General features: G+C 34.1%; 1 protein-coding gene across 3 annotated transcripts in view; it reads left to right on the plus strand.

Moving 5' to 3' along the window:
* CMC1 (C-X9-C motif containing 1) overlaps window positions 1–17,398 on the plus strand; it is a 60,254-nt gene that overhangs the window by 22,053 nt on the left and 20,803 nt on the right. Inside the window, exon 1 of one of the 3 annotated variants that reach the window (XM_090284416.1) lies at window positions 8,663–8,693. The exons of the other annotated variants lie outside the window; for them this stretch is intronic. Coding sequence (XP_090140542.1) covers window positions 8,678–8,693 — 16 coding nt within the window. The 5' untranslated portion in view covers window positions 8,663–8,677. Of the gene's footprint in view, window positions 1–8,662; window positions 8,694–17,398 lie in introns of those variants that run through there. 3 annotated transcript variants of the gene reach the window in all.

The raw sequence follows: 17,398 nt of genomic DNA on the forward strand, positions 1-17,398 counted from the left end.
GATTTTTAAGTAACTAATTTATGCAACTCATTTTTGAAGGTATGAATGTGAAAAGTATATTTGAATACAAAAGCAAAGAATTACATGGCTTCAAAGTTAGAAATATTATTAAAATGAATGAATATATTAATATAAAATGAGGTATAACTGTTCTTTTAGTACATCATTAACAAGTTTTTATTATTTTCCTAGTTTTCATAGACATTAACTTTCAATTATTTTTTATAATGGGCTCATAGTTTTTCATCTTATGAGAAATTGATGTAAAATTAAATATAGTCTTTAAACAGTATCATGTCCTTGTATATAAAATCTGAGTATAAAATCACACTTTACATAAGCTGTAATATATAAAATCAGTATTCTATTATGCTTAATTTTGTAGTATTTACAGAGTATACCGCATTTACGTTTGCAGAGTAAAATTACACAAAAACAATGTTCTGCGATTTTCATGCAGCAGATTTGAAACCAGATGTTATAGAACAGGGTTGCAGCCTCAGACGTGTCTCTTCTTCCAGGTCATTTTTGTGGTTCACTTTTTGATGGTTGCAAAATATAGATTAAATCCTAAATTACATAAAGAACTAGTTCTAAATAGTAATGATTTCTTATGATTTACTCAAATTTTCAGAATATTGTTCAATTGAGCAGATATGAGAGAAATTTTATCTGTTTTATATATATATATATATCGTCGTCGTCGTCGTCGGCAGCCGTCCGTCTCGAGAGAGGATGGTGTAGCTTCTTAAGAGTCTATCTGCACCGCCGAGAATGGCTGTGCAGTCCGACTCGGGAGTGACACGGTATCTGTCTCCTCCCGTGTTGAATCGACATCTTGCGATGACGCTGGAGTGTCCTCTCCAGTGAAGCTGAAGCTACAGAGCCTGGGCAGGGTGATATGGAGGGTCTGCTGTTGCCCATGCAGCAGACCCCCCCTCTCTTCGCAGCTGAAGGGTCCAAGGGAAAGACGGAGTCAATACAGCTTGGCTTCAGGTGCGCCGCAGGAGTTGCCGGTGTTGACTACAACGTCAAACCGCCTTAGGGACTCCGGCTCCGGATTTTCTGTCGGGGTTTACTCCCTTAGCCTTTCCCCTGAAGAGGTATGCCGCAAGGCAGCGGAGGTTTTTTGGAGTCAGAGTTTTCCTTCTCTGAATATATATATATATATTTCTTTTTTGGCATCATTTTAATATATTGGTTGTCTCCAATGTGTCAGCATTTGATAACACTATTTGCATGTTTTAGTATTAGTCAGTTATTATATCACTAAAAATATATTTTTATAAAGCAAAAATAGAATTTTCAGATTCCTTTACACACTTGATGGAACCTTAGAGTTATATGGAACATAGTCATTCAAAAATATTTACTGAGTATTTCCTGTATGCCGGTCACCATTATGTGAACAGTGAATAGACAAAAATCTTTACTGTTACGGCCCTTACATTCCAATGAAGGAGGGAGATGCATATTATTGTAAGCTGTTATAAGTGATCTGGAGAAAAATAAAGTTGGGTAAGGGCAGTGGGGAATGCTGGTATTAGAATGGGCCTGCAAAATTTAATAGGTCGTCTGTACAGATCTCACTGAGAACGTGACATTTGGACAAAATTTTGAAAGTAGGTGAAGGAGTGATACATGTATATATTGTATCAACGGGAAGAATGAGGTGAACAGAAGGAACAGCACATGGGAAGAATCTGAAGCACTATGTGAAGTGGTGTGTTCAAGGCACAGCAAAATGGTCACGGTGCTTAGGGTGGGGTAAATGAGGAGAGTGGCAAGTGAGAAGTTCAGTGGATTGATTGGGAGCGGGACTATTTAGGATTTTGTAGGTATTGAGGTCTGGTAGGTACTAAAGAGAGAAATGGAAACACATCAATGGCTTAGAGTAGTGGGCAAAGACGGTCTGATTTACACCCACTGCTATGTCAGGAATAGATGGAATAGGGGCAAGGGCAGACTCAGGATGCCAGTTTAGGATATGAGTGTGGTAATCCAAGTGACAGATGGTAGTGGATTAGAATAGAAGGGTGGTAACAGTGGAGATGGTGAGAATGGCACATTGAGGATACTTGATGATAGAGGCAAGAGAGAAAGATATGACTCCCTATTATGAGTCCTGACCAAGTCAAAGGATGGAGTTGTAGTTAACAGAGATGAGGAAGATTGAGTATGGAGAAATTTTATTATTTTAGTTTTTGGTTATTGCCCAGTCAGGAGTTCGGTTTTGGATATGTTAACTTTGAAGTGTTTAGACATCTAAGTTTGAAACCAGTATATTAGACAGTAGTAAAAATTAATTACTCTTTTAAAGGGAAACAAAGAAGAATGTTCATCCAATTGTGGTGGTTCTAGTATTTTTCTAATGGTTTTATGTAAATAGTGCAAGTTTTCTTAGTGTTCATTTGGTATACATTTTCAGCTTGGACGGTGCTAGATTACAAACTGATATTTTTATTAATTAGTTTTCCTTTTAAGATTCCACATAGATTAGTTTCCTTCCAGAATAAATCATAACTACAATGATTTTGTTATTCAGCCAACTATACTTCAGTACTATGTGCAGCTTATGGTATTGGACACCGTGGGAGAATTCAAGGACATGATCTCGTACTACAATAAAGAGATTAAATTACCTATTTAGTATCATATGAGCTGTTATATATCAGAGTTGATAGTAGAATTTATATATCTTAATTCCCAGTCTAGTGTTCTTTCTGTTAAAGTGTAGCATTTAACTATGCCAAACATAGCAAATACGATTTATCTGTGCTGACTTTAATCAGTTGAAAATGACTGCTTAGCACACTATGAATGGGATCAGTCAGAAAGAGTGTCATTAGATCAGTTAGCTGTGTCTGTCATGACTGGTGGATTTGGTGGGTGATGGTATGCTTTGCCTAATACTTGTTATTTCTGGCCTCTGTGCCGGTTTATTTCCAGTTACTGCTTCATAGTTGCTGGATTGTGTTTGCTGTTATTAACCCCAGACTTAACCAATATGGAAAAGTCATTTTCTTCCTATTGCTTAAGCAATTTTTAATATTTATTTTATTTTCTGGGAACATTTCTAATATTGTTTCATATAACACACTTTTGGGGGGGCTGTAGCTCTACATAAACAAACTACAGACCATTTACTCATTAAAATTGCAGTCATACTCACATAGCATAATTTGCATTATATGTTGAAATTAAATGTTTTCTTTTATAATTCATGATTAACAATATCTACTTTGATGTGTATTTTTTTACTGAAATGCACTTTTATTGATTTTCATTACCTTGTATCCTTTTATGAAAAATTACTGAATAAAAAGAAAAGAAAAATCATTCAATAAAATATGTAGTAATTAATAGTTGATTATATGAAGAATCATTAACAAATGTCAACATGTTCATATGTTCTTTTAAAAAAGCATGATACAAAATTATGTACGTGGTATAATCCCAATGATAAAAATGATAGATATATTTTTTAGAAATGAAATACATTCGAAATTTAATAATAAGTATCTGGAAATATGGGAAGGAGAAGGGTAGATCATAGGTTATTTCTTTTCCTGTGTGTCTTATTTTCATATGCTTCAAAATGAAAACATCATTTTCTTTAAATATACTTTTTATATCTGCATGCTCAAATTATAAGTGATATCTTGATGAATTATGACAGAGTAAACATATCTGTGCAACCACTATTGAGGTGAAAATAGAAATTACCAGAAGCCAGCCTTCTTTGTGCTCCCTCCCAATCATTATCCTTTTCCTTGTCCCAAAAAGTATTAACCGTTTTGACTGCAAACTGCATAGATTAGTTTGCCTGTTTTTTAATTTTAATGGAATCATATGGGATGTGTTCTTTTGTGTCTGACTTTTTCACTCATCATACTTGTTAGATTTATCTATGTTTTTTCATGTAATAGTTACTTCATTTTTATTGTCATATAGTACCATTATATTTGTTTACACATTCTATTGGGATGAATATTTAGGACATTTCTAGTTTTTGTACAAATAATGCCTCTATAGACATTATTATTTATGTCCTTTGGTACCCACAGGCTATATGGGATTTCTGGGTCATATGATATATATAATTTCAACTTCAGTAGATAATATTTAACAGTCTTCCAAATCACTGAAAGTATACTCAAGTTTTAAAAATAACCATAAAGGAATGTGGGAGGAAGAGGGATTATGGGTGATTTAAAAAAATTTTCCATAATGAACATATGTCTCTTTAAAAAATAAAACTTTATAAAGAATCAAATGTTATATTTCATTACACAAAAACTAAATATAGAAAAAGTAAAATTTTCTGTGATGTGCTATAAACATAATAGAAAGAAGGATCACAAACTAGTAAAATATATTCTAACATGAGAGAGATGTTTGATATTCTTAATGTATGAAGACTTACTGTCAATAAGGAATTGATGAATATCCAATTTAAAAAATGAGCAAAGGACACAACTTTTTTGATAAATTAAGTATTATTAAAAATGAAAAATATTTGCTCTAAAATATTGGCAGGTTAATTTCAAACCACTCTCTATATACAGTGGTAATTGTAGGCTTCTGAACTCATCAAACCCGGTACTCATTGCATTTAGACGAGAAAAAATGTTTCTGCACTCAGAGCTTGCTGGCCAGTTGTTGCACTTGCTAGAACTTTTATGAGTTACCACACCACCCCGCAAGGGAAAATGCTTCATCAGTTGTTCCTTGCTTGCCATGTTGTCGGAATGAATTAATGACTAGTACTGAGGTACCACTGTAATATTATATGTAACCTATAAACTTGATGGCATTTAAAAATTCATTATGGAGAAATTCAGCTTCTGACATGGCCCAGTAGCTCTCATCACAACTGCCCTTCAGGAAACAACTATAAACTATGAACAAAACTTAGAAACAACTACCAGAAAGTTTGGAGATTAAACAAAAGCAGATGGAAATCAGAGGGAGTCAAACACTGAAGGAAGGGAGTAGCACTTGGTGAATCTTTACCCTGTTGAGAGGCTGAGACCTTGACCAAAATGAAGACAAAAACCCTTTGACCTTTCTAGTTTGAAGACTCAGGCACAGGGTTTGTATAACTGCGGGCCTTGGAAAGTTTGTATTTATGTGTGTTGGAGTGAGGGGAGGAGAAGAGCATGAATTCCAAGAGACAGCCAGAAAAGAGGAGCCTCAAATTCTATGCATAGACTCTGCCTATATCTCTGGCTCAGTTCTAAACCACACATGGGGCAAATTCTGAGCAGCTCATTTAAGGCTAAAAACAGAACCAAAATTTGTGCTGCTACATACTGTACATTTTAGGGGAGACATGTTATGCAGTTTGGATTCAGAGAAGAAAGTTGACTGCTTAAATAGTGATAAATGAGAAAGAAAAACTGATTTTTAGAGAACTGTAATGGATTTCAAACTTTTTAGATATTCACAATATTCATGACACAATGCCAAATTATTCAGTGTGCACAGAAACAGGAAAACATGACCCATTTTCAACAGAAATCAAGGGAGGCTAACTTCAAGATAACTAAGATTTGGAAGTAGCAGACAATGTTTTCAAATCAGCTATTGTAATAGCTTAAGAATATAAAGGAAAATGTGCCCTGACTGGTATGGCTTAGTGGGTTGGGCATCATCTCGCAAACTAAAAGATTGCTGGTTTGATTCCCAGTCAGGGCACATGCCTGGGTTGTGGGCCAGGTCCCAGGTTAGGGGTGTGCAAGAGGCAACCGATGAATGTTTTTCTTTCTCATCGATGTTTCTCTCTCTCTCTTCTCCCTCCCTTCCCCTCTCTACAAATAATTAAAATCTCTTAAAAAAGAATATAAAGGAAAATATGATTGCAATGAATAAAAAGACAAGAAATCTTAACAGAGACTTCAAAACAATAGAAATGACTCAAAATTTTAGAACTGAAATAAAACAATATCTGACAAAAACATCAGAATGAAAATGGCAGGAGTCATGAACCTAAAGATAGATTAATAGAACTATTCAATCTAAGGAATAGAGGCAAAAAGATACAAAATATGAACAGAATCTCAGGGATCTATAGAACAATATCATACAGGTACCCTTTATGTAATTGGAATTGCTTACCTATCAGAATGGCTACAAATAAACACTGACAGCATTTCCTAAATATATACCTGCCCAATGGCCCAACACATAGAGTAGCTTTTTCATAATAGCCAAAAGTTGAAAATAGCCCAGGGTTCTCTCTGGAGAAGGGATAGACTAATTGTGGTATACTCATACAACGAAATACTGTTCATCAGTAAAACCAAATAAATTACTGTTACACATAGTAGCAAAGATGAAGGTAAAACTATTATTCTGAGTGAAATATAAATATAAAAGACTTATGAAAGAGTACATACTTAAAAGATATGTGGAACAGGCAATATTTTATATAGTATTCTAGAACAGGCTAAACTAATTCAAACAATTATTGTACTGACAGGGATTGATGGGAAAGGGATGCTAAAGGAACTTTCTGGAGTGATTTCAATGTTCTGTATTTTGTTGATTTATGCTGCATACATGTATACTAATAGTGTTGTTTCATTGTATTGCAAGCTTATTTCATTGTATATAAGTGTCATCTAATAAAAAATAAGCAAATATAGAACTATAATCATGTGCTTGATGAAGTGTTTGAGGATAGAAAATATATATAATGTATAATGTTGACAGGTTTTGGAGAAGTAGGTATTTATACTAATGGCTGGGAATATAGATCAACACAGTGTCAAGAAAGGGGTTTGTGAATATTTAAAAAAATAAATGTGCCACCCTTGATGTAGCAGTTCTACTTGTAGGAAATAATCAGAGACGGGCAATAAAATATACATTAGTGCGTTCAACATAGCCTTATATATAATACGGGATATTGCCAAAAACTTAGATGTCAGCATAATCTGATTGGTTATTAAAAATATGGTATAGGATAGAGATTTTCGACTGGTGTGCCGCAAGACTTTTTTGAAACATGCGATACCTGAGTATTTAGTCAGGGCACTGACTAAATTGTCTAATAAAAAAATGACAACAGCCAACACAACAATAGCTATCCAGTGTGAATGAATCAGAATTATACCTATTTTTTGGTCAGATAAGAAATATATAGTTTTTGGTGTGCTGCAGAATTTTAGTAATTAGTTTATGTGTACCATGAAATGAAAAAGGTTGAAAATCACTGGTATAGGAAATGATGATATACACATATTTGCGATCATAATAAATGTAGTATTGATATGAGAGACAAGTCATAATTTTCACTCAGGGTTTGGCAATCTACAGCTTGATGGTCATAAACTGTCTGCTACTGCCTTGTGTTTTATTGGAGCACAGGCCATGCCAATTCCTTACGTATTGTCTGTGGCTTCCTTCATGCCACAGCCGTTGCAACTGAGACATATAGTTTACAAAACCTAAAATATTTACCATATGGCTCTTGGCTGAAAAAATTTCCTGATCCTGTGTTTAATTAAATTAAAATTAAATACAATAGGGGCTTACCAAAATTAACCCCTTACGAAGCACAGCACATAACTACATACTCTGTACATAAACATGTGACTGAAACAGATTTACTTCATGTTCATATGGAGTTTGGTAGGGGAGATAGTTATTGAATAATACTTAAAATTATGATTAGTACTCTGAAGAAATGTTAACAGAATTTGTTTCATAGTATTGGTAATATTACAGATTTTCAAAACTTTTTCTAAGTTTTCTAGAATTTGTTTTTTCTTACTTGCCAGTTACTTTTTATTGGATATAGGTAAAGAAGATTTAGTTGATTACTAGATATTTGCTTCTTTGGAAATTGTTAGATGTTTTAAATAATATTTCTCTTTATTTACAGAATTAATTTTAGTAGTGTGCTTATTAAATATTTATTGAATGCCTGTCACTTTCGTGAGAAGTTTTATAGAGGCAGAGTAGAAGTATGAGACTTGCTTTTAAGAACCTATTGCCTGGTCGGTGAGAGACAAACCAGGCATATGTAAAACAGAATTACACCATAAAAAACAATTTATAATAACCTTTCTATATGTTTGTTTAGAAAAAAGAAAAGCAAGTGAATTCTGATTTAGTCAGATGAAACTTAATGGAAACCATGGGCTATGAACTTGACCTTGAGGTATGGCTATGAGGTAAGTATAGGGAAGCTAGAAAAGCATTTCATACAATAGCCTCAGGACTGAAGGCACAGAAGTGAGAGTGGAGCATGGTTTGTCTGTAGCAGTAAGGAGATTGACCTTAGGAGACCCGTGGTACATTTGAAGGATAGTGACACAAATTCTGGGGGTCAGTCTTGATTTTGGAGTGCCTTAAAAGCCCGCAACAAAAGTTTAGGTTTGTTTTCTAGTAAGAAGTCAGAAGCATCTGAAGTCTGACCTTTCTTCCTTTCTTGTCATTCTGTCTTCCCAGGGAAAGACTTTATACAAATAGAATTGAAATATTAATTCTCCAATAAAACACAAAATAAGTTGAGTACTTTCATTTCTAAATGATGGCTTTCTTCATTCTTTTAAAACTAGAAGCTGTTCTTCATGAAAGTGATAGGCAATGATGTGTGTTTGCCAGACCTAAAGAGACACCATCTCATACTGTGATAGCACAACCTCTGGCATTTATCAAAAGTGTCATGCTGCTGTGTGCGGGTGAGCATTACTTTAATATAGTATTTCTACATAGTTTACTGGGATGTAGTCTTTTTTTTCATTCTTACAGGTGTCCTTAGGCACATATTATTCATTATCTTTTCCAGAGAAGTTGATTAGTCAGATTTTTAAATTTTATTGTAAGTTTCCAAAGCTAAAGAAAAACATCTTTGGTCTAAGAATAGCTAAATACTTAAATGGTAGTTTATTGCCTTAATTTATTAGCTGTTGACTTCCGCTTACATAATCTGAAAGTTCGGTGTTAGAGTGCTTTCCCCCCCCTAATCAACACCAGGAGTTTTACTCTGCATTTGAATATAATACCCATGCTTATTGACTTTCTTCATACTTCTGATTCTTCACCATAACCTTAAAACTGGTTCTAATGATTGCCAAACTCAGAAACACAGCACAAATTTAACTCTGAATCCATATTATTAGACATGTTTTCTTACTTTAAAAATCTCTAATAGCAAAGCTTGAGGAAACCTTACTGGATTTAATGTACTGGGACATAGTATCTTTCTACCAGGTTTCCAGGTCATCACACACAAGTTTAGCTTCCTCTTGATTTCTGAACTTCACCATGTGTTTATTACCAAGTATTTCCAGAGTTCAACTCCACACTGACACCACTCTAGTCAGTGAGGTTGCCGAAAAACCACGTCTTAATAGAATTTAAGTGTATCTTTAAGTATCATCTTTTCTAATGTTTTTTATATGAGACTAGGAAATTGGTTAGCCTACACCTGGGTTAATTTCAAATACATGATTAGAATCCAGTTCTCTTTGAAAAACATATCGACTCACCCTTTTAGTTGTCTTTCTAAACCTATTGGATCCTTGAGCTCAGGTGATTTCATTTCCATTCTGACTTTTCCAGACAGACACTACCCATCTGTTGGATTAGTAGGAGCAATTCTGTTCCAGCTCAGTACAGATCAATGCATTTACGGCTTTTGATTACTTTTCTCATCACTCAAATACACAAACTGAACTCTTGACAATCCTCAAAGAAGAGTCAAGACTATATTTGGAAACTGACATTCCCCTTAAAGAGAGCTAGACAGTCACTGAACTCTAGATTGTATCAGTACATAGTACATATTGTTGCATTCTATTCTGTGCCTGGTATATCTCCCATAGATTTATTTTATGCTTAGGTCATAAACTTTAAACTTTTGAAAAGTTGAATTTCTGATCATATTGAAGGTTTGACTTTTTGATGTGCTAACGTGAAAATTTGGAACTGTTTATTTTTCTCTTATTTTGGCCTCAGGAGACCTATATTCAAGTTATGTATGATTGATTTACAGTATTAAGGTACTCTTTAGTTTTAGTTTTCAGATGTGGACCTATTTACTCAATGCTCAGTGATAAAAGCTTTATGGAATTTCTTCTATTACCATTTCCTTCCATATTGTCCCTAGTCAAATCTATTCCAATGATGAGATTCAAATTATCCTATTTTTATAGCAAAATCTCTACTCTGCCATTATGATTGGAGGCATTTGATATTCGTTTTTCACTCATAGGCTAGATCACTGGTCTTCAATCCTTGCTACACATCAGAATTATCTGGGAATCTTTTTAAAAATACCAGTACACAGGTTCCTCTCCACAAAGAAAGGTATCGTCGCCCCCTGCCCCCAAAGATCCCAAGGTGATGTAAATATGTGTCCAAGGTGTGGGAAACAGGATTAGCCAAAGGCACAAAATTGCTCCTTACAGCAGCACATAGTAACAGGCAATATGGATTTTACTCCTCTCCTCAGGACATTTTATATGTGTGTGTATATACGAGGTCTGTTCTGAAAAAGTCTAGCCATCGTTAATGTAATGAGAACAGTTTGTGTGACATCGATGTTACCTGGCAACCAATGAGAGTGGACTGGAATGCACATGTGTAAACGATGACATCACTGTACTACTCAGTGGGGGCGATAGACACCGTTGACTGAGCATGTGTCCTGTGTGGCCATGGCATTGAAATGACTGAGTGAGTAGAGCAAAAAATTTGCATCTGGTTTTGTGGTAACCTTGGACGTACTGCTGTGGGAACTATATTGGTGATTCAGAGGGCCGCAGCTATGCGCAGCTGGCGATCGACAGCTTCATCATGACAATGCGCCGACCCGCTCATGTGTCATGTCTTGTGTATTGAGTTCTTGGCAAATCACCCAGGTGACTCAAACCCCTTAAAGTCCAGATTTCGCACCCTGTGACTTCTGGCTTTTCCCAAAGCTAAAATCACCTTTGAAAGGGAAGAGATTTCAGATGGTCGATGAGATTCAGGAAAATATGATGGGGCAACTGATGGCGATTGGGAGGACTGTGTGAGGTCCCAAGGTGTCTACTTTGAAGGGGACTGAGGTGTCATTGTCCTGTGTACAATGTTTCCTGTATCTTGTATCTTCTTTAATAATTGTCTCTATTTTTCATATTACATGGCCTGGATACTATCTGGATAGACCATATATATATATATATATATATATATATATATATATATATATATAAATTCAGGGATAGTTGACAATACTAATACTTTATATTATATTAGTTTCAGGTGTACAACATAGTGATTTGACATTTATACAATTTACAACTGATCACCATGGTATGTCTAGTAACCATTTGTCACTGTTAAGGTTATCTTATTAATGACTATATTTTCTGTCCTGTATGTTACATCCTGATGCCTTATTTATTTTACAACTTGAAGTTTTTACTCAATCATTTTGTATATTTTAAAGTTACATACTTCACTACCTAGAGCGTACTCTTTTTCATATAAACTATAAGTTTTTGGTTGTTTTGTTGTTGTTGCTATTCTTAGTTTTTATGTGTTTTTATTTCTTGAAACTTCATTTCCCTTACTTTCATCTTGGAAGTTTAGCCCCAACTTGTCTACCAACCTTCAAGTTCTTTTTCGCGTGGGCCAAGGATTCTTAGAAAATAATGAACCCAAGTATGGTCTTGTAGTCATAAACCCTGACCCCTTTTCTTCCCCTACAAATGATATGACTACATCCTTTCCCTTTTTCCTGTTCTGAAAATTAGTAACCTTGTCTGAAAATCAGTAACCTGTGGTGCACAAACTTCACCCTCCTCTGTAGCCTTTCTCTTTTCTGTGTTCCATCATTACATTCTTTGGTTTGTCAAATTTCATGTATAGATTCTAATCTAAATGAGCTGAGATTGGTTTGTGATTGTTTTAGATCCCTCAGCCCACAGAACAGAATGTGAATAATAGTTTACAGATTTAGTGAACAAAATGATTATGACATGGAGACAGAATCTTTATCCAGCATGTGCGTGTATTGTCTGCCTTCCCCAAGATGGTGGTGCTGGTGCTGAGCATGGTAGAGAAAGAGCCACTTGTGGCATGCCCTGCTGGGAAGGAAGGCCTGTGTGGTGACACATTTACATTCAAAAACTGTTCATAGGTTGAGTTAAAATTTTGTTCCAGTTAGCAAGTACATACTTCAGAATATATATACAAATATGAGAGTTCATTCTTTAAAAATGTTTGGATGAAAAGAAAACCACATGATTTATCAAATGATCAATATTTAATTCTGTTTATCATCCAGGTAAATTCTCAGCTCATTCTGTTATGTTACTTGGGTGGTATATACATATTAGACTTGTATATGCTCAGTTTTTGAGTTTCACCAAGATAAGGCTGAATTAAATATGCCATTGTTATAGGTTCCTGGCCTAGCTAACATTGATATGGAGGAGGGGGGGCCCAAAAGAACTCAGCTATCTTCTGGAAGGCGGGCCTCTTGTAGTACAGGCTTCCGCTGCTAGGTGAGGGTTCTGGGAACCCCTCTGTATCAGCGTACCAGCTGGTGCCATTGTGAGAGGCCGCGTTTGGCTTCAGTGAATTTTTTTTGAAGATTCTTCCAACGAGTTTGCCCATTTCACGATGGGTGGGTTACAAGCACACCTGCCTACAGCTCGCTGAGTGTTCAGTAGTTTTTGACCAAAAATTGCATGCCCTATGCCCCACCCTCCCTATTCACCTGATTTCACTCCTCCTGAGTGACTATTTTTTCTTTCCCTGGAGTGAAAGAAGCCCTGAAAGGAAAATGTTTTGCCGATGTGGAAGAGGTGAAACAAAAAACAGCAGAAGCCCTAAAAGGCATCAAAACTGACAAATTCAAAAACTCTTTGAGCAGTGGAAAAGAAGTCTTGATAGGTGTATTACATCAAATGGAGAGTACTTCGAAAGTGACTGAAGTTTAAACATGTAAGAATAAATACACAACTTTTTATAAATAAATTTCATTTATTGGAAGGCTCCCTCCTCACAACTTTTTTTTTTTTTTTTTCTTTTGAGTTGGTCTAATTGAACATCAACATTTGTACTTCATGATTTAAGTTAGCTTAGATGGGCAGTTAGGAAACCTTTTCATATTTTTTACCTTGAAGGAACATTGGTTTTCCTATAGTGAGTTATTTTGGGTAGTTTATATATATATAGTTAATTATTATTGAGATGGGATTCTTCATCTTTTGTTTACTGTACGTTTTACCATGCCATTTAATCAATGTAAAGTTATGCAAAGGATTTATATTAAATAGACTTGTTAAATATGTCTTTCCTAGCTGCTATGTGGTTCCCACTGAGAGTGTTAATATTCAAATATTCATTAATTTTGTGTGTTATGCAGGAATAAGCCTATACAAATATACATATTCTTGATCTTTGAATTATCACTGTTAAAGAATACACTCCATAATGATATTATTTTTTATTAGTGGGTGGAATATCTCATTTTCTTCTTTTCATTTATTTCCCTTTTGTTTCAAAGGAAAAGTTCCAAGATAAAAGGAAATAGGACATGGTATCTGTAAACTGGCTAGGAACCGAAGTTGATTATGAAGTAAAAATTGAAGCTCAGTTGCCCTCTAGGGGTTCAGTTATAACACAGCACATGTAGAAGAAATTTAATGCGACCTTTTCTGGGAGGGATAGATCTGTGGAATAGAGGAGCTCTGCTATTCCTTTTCTGTTAGAGTGTGACTGTCAACAGCAAGCTGATTGCAAGTGAATTAAACTTTTTTGGTTTTGGGGGGAGTTTGTTTTTAAAGTCAGAACACTTGATCCAGAATTAGTTAACCGTCAACATATTTTCAAGAATTACTTGGTGACCAATCTACAAATCTTTTCTGAAAGTTTCTTGTCTCCTTATTGTCACCTGTGTATAGTACATACTTTCATGTCAGCTCCTTCCCCTTTTCTGCCAGAACTCTATACAGACCTTAGTGAATGATTGAATCATGATTGTTTATGCTTTCAGGATGTGATCTCGAAAATTTTTTCTTTTGATTTTAGTATCTTTGATTAGCATCTTTGCCTGGATTGGTGAGAGTACTTCTAGCCTGAAACACACCAGCCATTGGCTGTCTAGTCTAAATGGTACCCTGCTTTGCACTGCTCGAAGTCCAGGTGATTCATGTTGCAATCTGTGTCTGGTGCAAAGTGCTCTGCTTTATAATTGTAGCATTAGACTTTTACTGTTTGGTAAGAAGGAACAATTTTTTTTTTGTTATTGAAAACATTAACTAAACTTGGACTTGAGTAAATGATAAATATGGAGTTCATTTTCTATGTAGATATTTAAATGTTTTGAATATTTGGGCACATTTTAATATCCCATATTAAAATTCATGTTTATTTATATATTTTTAAAATATTTATATGACTTGTGTATATTTTTTAATAATGCTCTTTTATTCCCTCTGAAGGATGTGATAAATCTTTATTTCTTTTAATGTATGTTTTTTCACCTATATAGTTTTTTTGAGATTTTCTATTTATATTTTCATGATTATGGAAAAACCTCTATTAAAATTGTCAGAATCTATTCTTTATCATTAATTATAATTATCTCATTTTTAAAGTTAAGGTTTTATCTGTTAATTATTTTAATATCTGAAAACCCCTATTGGATTTTGATAGATACTAAAACATTAAATTGGCTGTTACATAAATTTGAGCTGCCCTATATAGTATTTACTAGTCATATTAACCATGTAATATTTCTTAGTAACACTAGTCACTTTTCAAATGCTGTATAGCCACATGTGGTCTTTGGCTTCAGTATTGGATAATGCAGAGGTGACCACTTCCATCACTGCAGAAAGCACTGTTGGATGGCGCTGGCACAGAAACATGAGTCGTCTTTTTATGTGTATTTAAAAAATGATTTTAATACTGGTAGTTTCCTGTGTAAAATGAATTGAAACTTGGGAACTTATGTTTTGTATATTCTTCTCTTTTATCTAAAGAATGTTTTTTGGGAATAACTGTAATTGAAATTGATCACATATGAAGTAGTTTTACCTATTCTTAAAGATTAGTATAGATTTCTGATTATGACCTAAGTGCTATCAAATATTTTAATAAAAATTACATATTTTTGAAATATGTAACTACATCTACTTTATCTCCATCTTGTGTTAGAAATATATGGAAATCCTGTTCTTTCTCATTACCGTAAATGTAACAGTAGGTGTTAAGTGTTTATTAACAAAGTTTTAGGTCTTCTTCAAGGAGCTAATTAAAAATAATTTTAGACTTTATAATCATTATTAAGGGAGAAATTCTGACCTGCATCTGGTATTCTGAATATGTTGGAATATTAAAGGATATAAACATTCTAATTATGGTTAAAAGGAAAAACAAATAAGAAAGCATTACTTACTTGCAACTACAGTTTTATTTGGTTAAAGAGGATTGTGATGAGTATATTTCTATGATAAATCTATGAAGTTTCATAAATTGTTTTACTTACACAATGGTTTTTAAAAATAATTGTCATTTTTATAGTTTCTAGTTTTTAAATCTGCTCACAATTCCTTTGTGGGTGACCTAATTATAGTTACTTTTTGAAATAAATAAAAATTAACATTAAAACAGTAAACTGTAGCATTCTGTGTACACTAAATTGTCTTTTAAAAATATGAAATATTATCTTGACTAGTGTGACTCATTGTCCCACAAGGTGAAAGGTCACCAGTTTGATTCCCAGTGAGGGCACATGCCTAGGTTGTGGGTTCGGTTCCCCATCAGGGCACATATGAGACGCAACCAATTGATGTTTTTCTCTCACATTGAAGTTTCTCTCCCTCTCTTTCTCCCTATCTTCCCCTCTCTCAACAAAAATAAAATAAAAAATATGAAATATCAAAGGTTTAAGAACACATTTCAAATCAGACTTATTCGTATCTCTCATTTTCTTTGTAGTTAAGCATTTTTTAATTAAAATTTTTCTTTTTAGTTTTTTATAACTATAACCTAATCATTTTCAATTTTATTTTAAGTTTTTTGAGTTAAGACTAATATAATTTAAAAAGCAATATTAATTTCAAGTTTAGTTTTTATAGAAAGGTCAGTGATTGCTCTAGGATTCTAAAGCCATAGTTAACTTTGGAAATTTTAGGAAGAATTTTATGCAGCAAATAGAGTTTTTAGCTAGCTTAGATGTAGATACCTTTTTGTTTTTTTAAAAACTCAATTTGTTTATCTGTTAGTATTGGGGGAGAAATAGACTTTAAATTTGTTTTCTCTAAATTACCTATTTATTTAGAAGATGCCCAAGTAGGAGTTTAAACATGAAAGCTGAATACAGCGTAAGATATTTGTGGGACAGTGAGCAGATTAACCTAACTGTAAGACTAGTTGCTGTTGAGGATCATGTTTTGGTGCCCCTTGAAAAAAGCAGTCTAGACTTGATACCATACCAGGCTTTTTGTTGTAGCAGAGATTTTTATTTAGGGGAAATTATGCGATCTTAGAAACTTAGTGCTTAAGGGAGCCTTTGCCGTTGACAAGTCCCAGTTCAGTAATCTTTCCAATCAGATGTGGGACCTTAACTGCAGCTCAGGCTTTCAGCATTTACTTCCCCCTGAATTTTATCGTTAGGTTTTTAGAAAACAATATGCTTTCAATAAAAATAAGAAATACTTAATTTATATAATATAAGGAATATATTCCTCAGATTCTAATTTTGGACAGTATTGATTGATTCCCTGCTTTGAAAGTATTATTAGTCTCTCTCCACATCCCGTCTTTAAGGTCCCAGTTTTTGTAACTTGTATTTTTACATTGTCGTAATTTATAATACTTACATTTTTTTATAACCATAAATTCATTGCTTACTACACATCTTGTCCTTATTTCTTTGTTTCGATCCATTACTTGATTGGTTAGATTTATTGTCAAAGAAGTAGTTTATTTAAGAAGAGTCTTTGGGTTCTAGAATCCTAGATATCTATTACATTTGGAAATGATTGCTTGTTGCTTATGCATGTATGACATATAGCGTGGCTATAAAATTACCAGGTCATCTTTTCTTTTTTTCAGAACTTTGTACATATTGCTTTAGTATCTTATGACATTAATGTTGCTCTGGAAAGTCTGAGATCAGCTTGATTTTCATCCTTGCCTTACCTTGCAGCTACTCTGCCTTATGTGATTTGACTTTTCTGCTTGGATACTAGAAAAAGTCTTTCTTTACCCTTGAGTTTGGTCACTTAACTAGGGAATATTTTGGGTGGTGTTTGTTCTGCATCAATTCTGTCTGGAACATACTGTGTCCTTTTACTTCGCAGATTCAATTCTTTATGTCAGAAAACTTTTTTTTAATTGCAATTTAAAATATTTTTTCTTTTTCTTTCTTGAATTCTCA

Source organism: Furipterus horrens, unplaced genomic scaffold, assembly GCF_987537825.1.
Source record: "Furipterus horrens unplaced genomic scaffold, mFurHor1.1.pri manual_scaffold_7, whole genome shotgun sequence".
NCBI classification, from domain to species: domain Eukaryota; kingdom Metazoa; phylum Chordata; class Mammalia; order Chiroptera; family Furipteridae; genus Furipterus; species Furipterus horrens.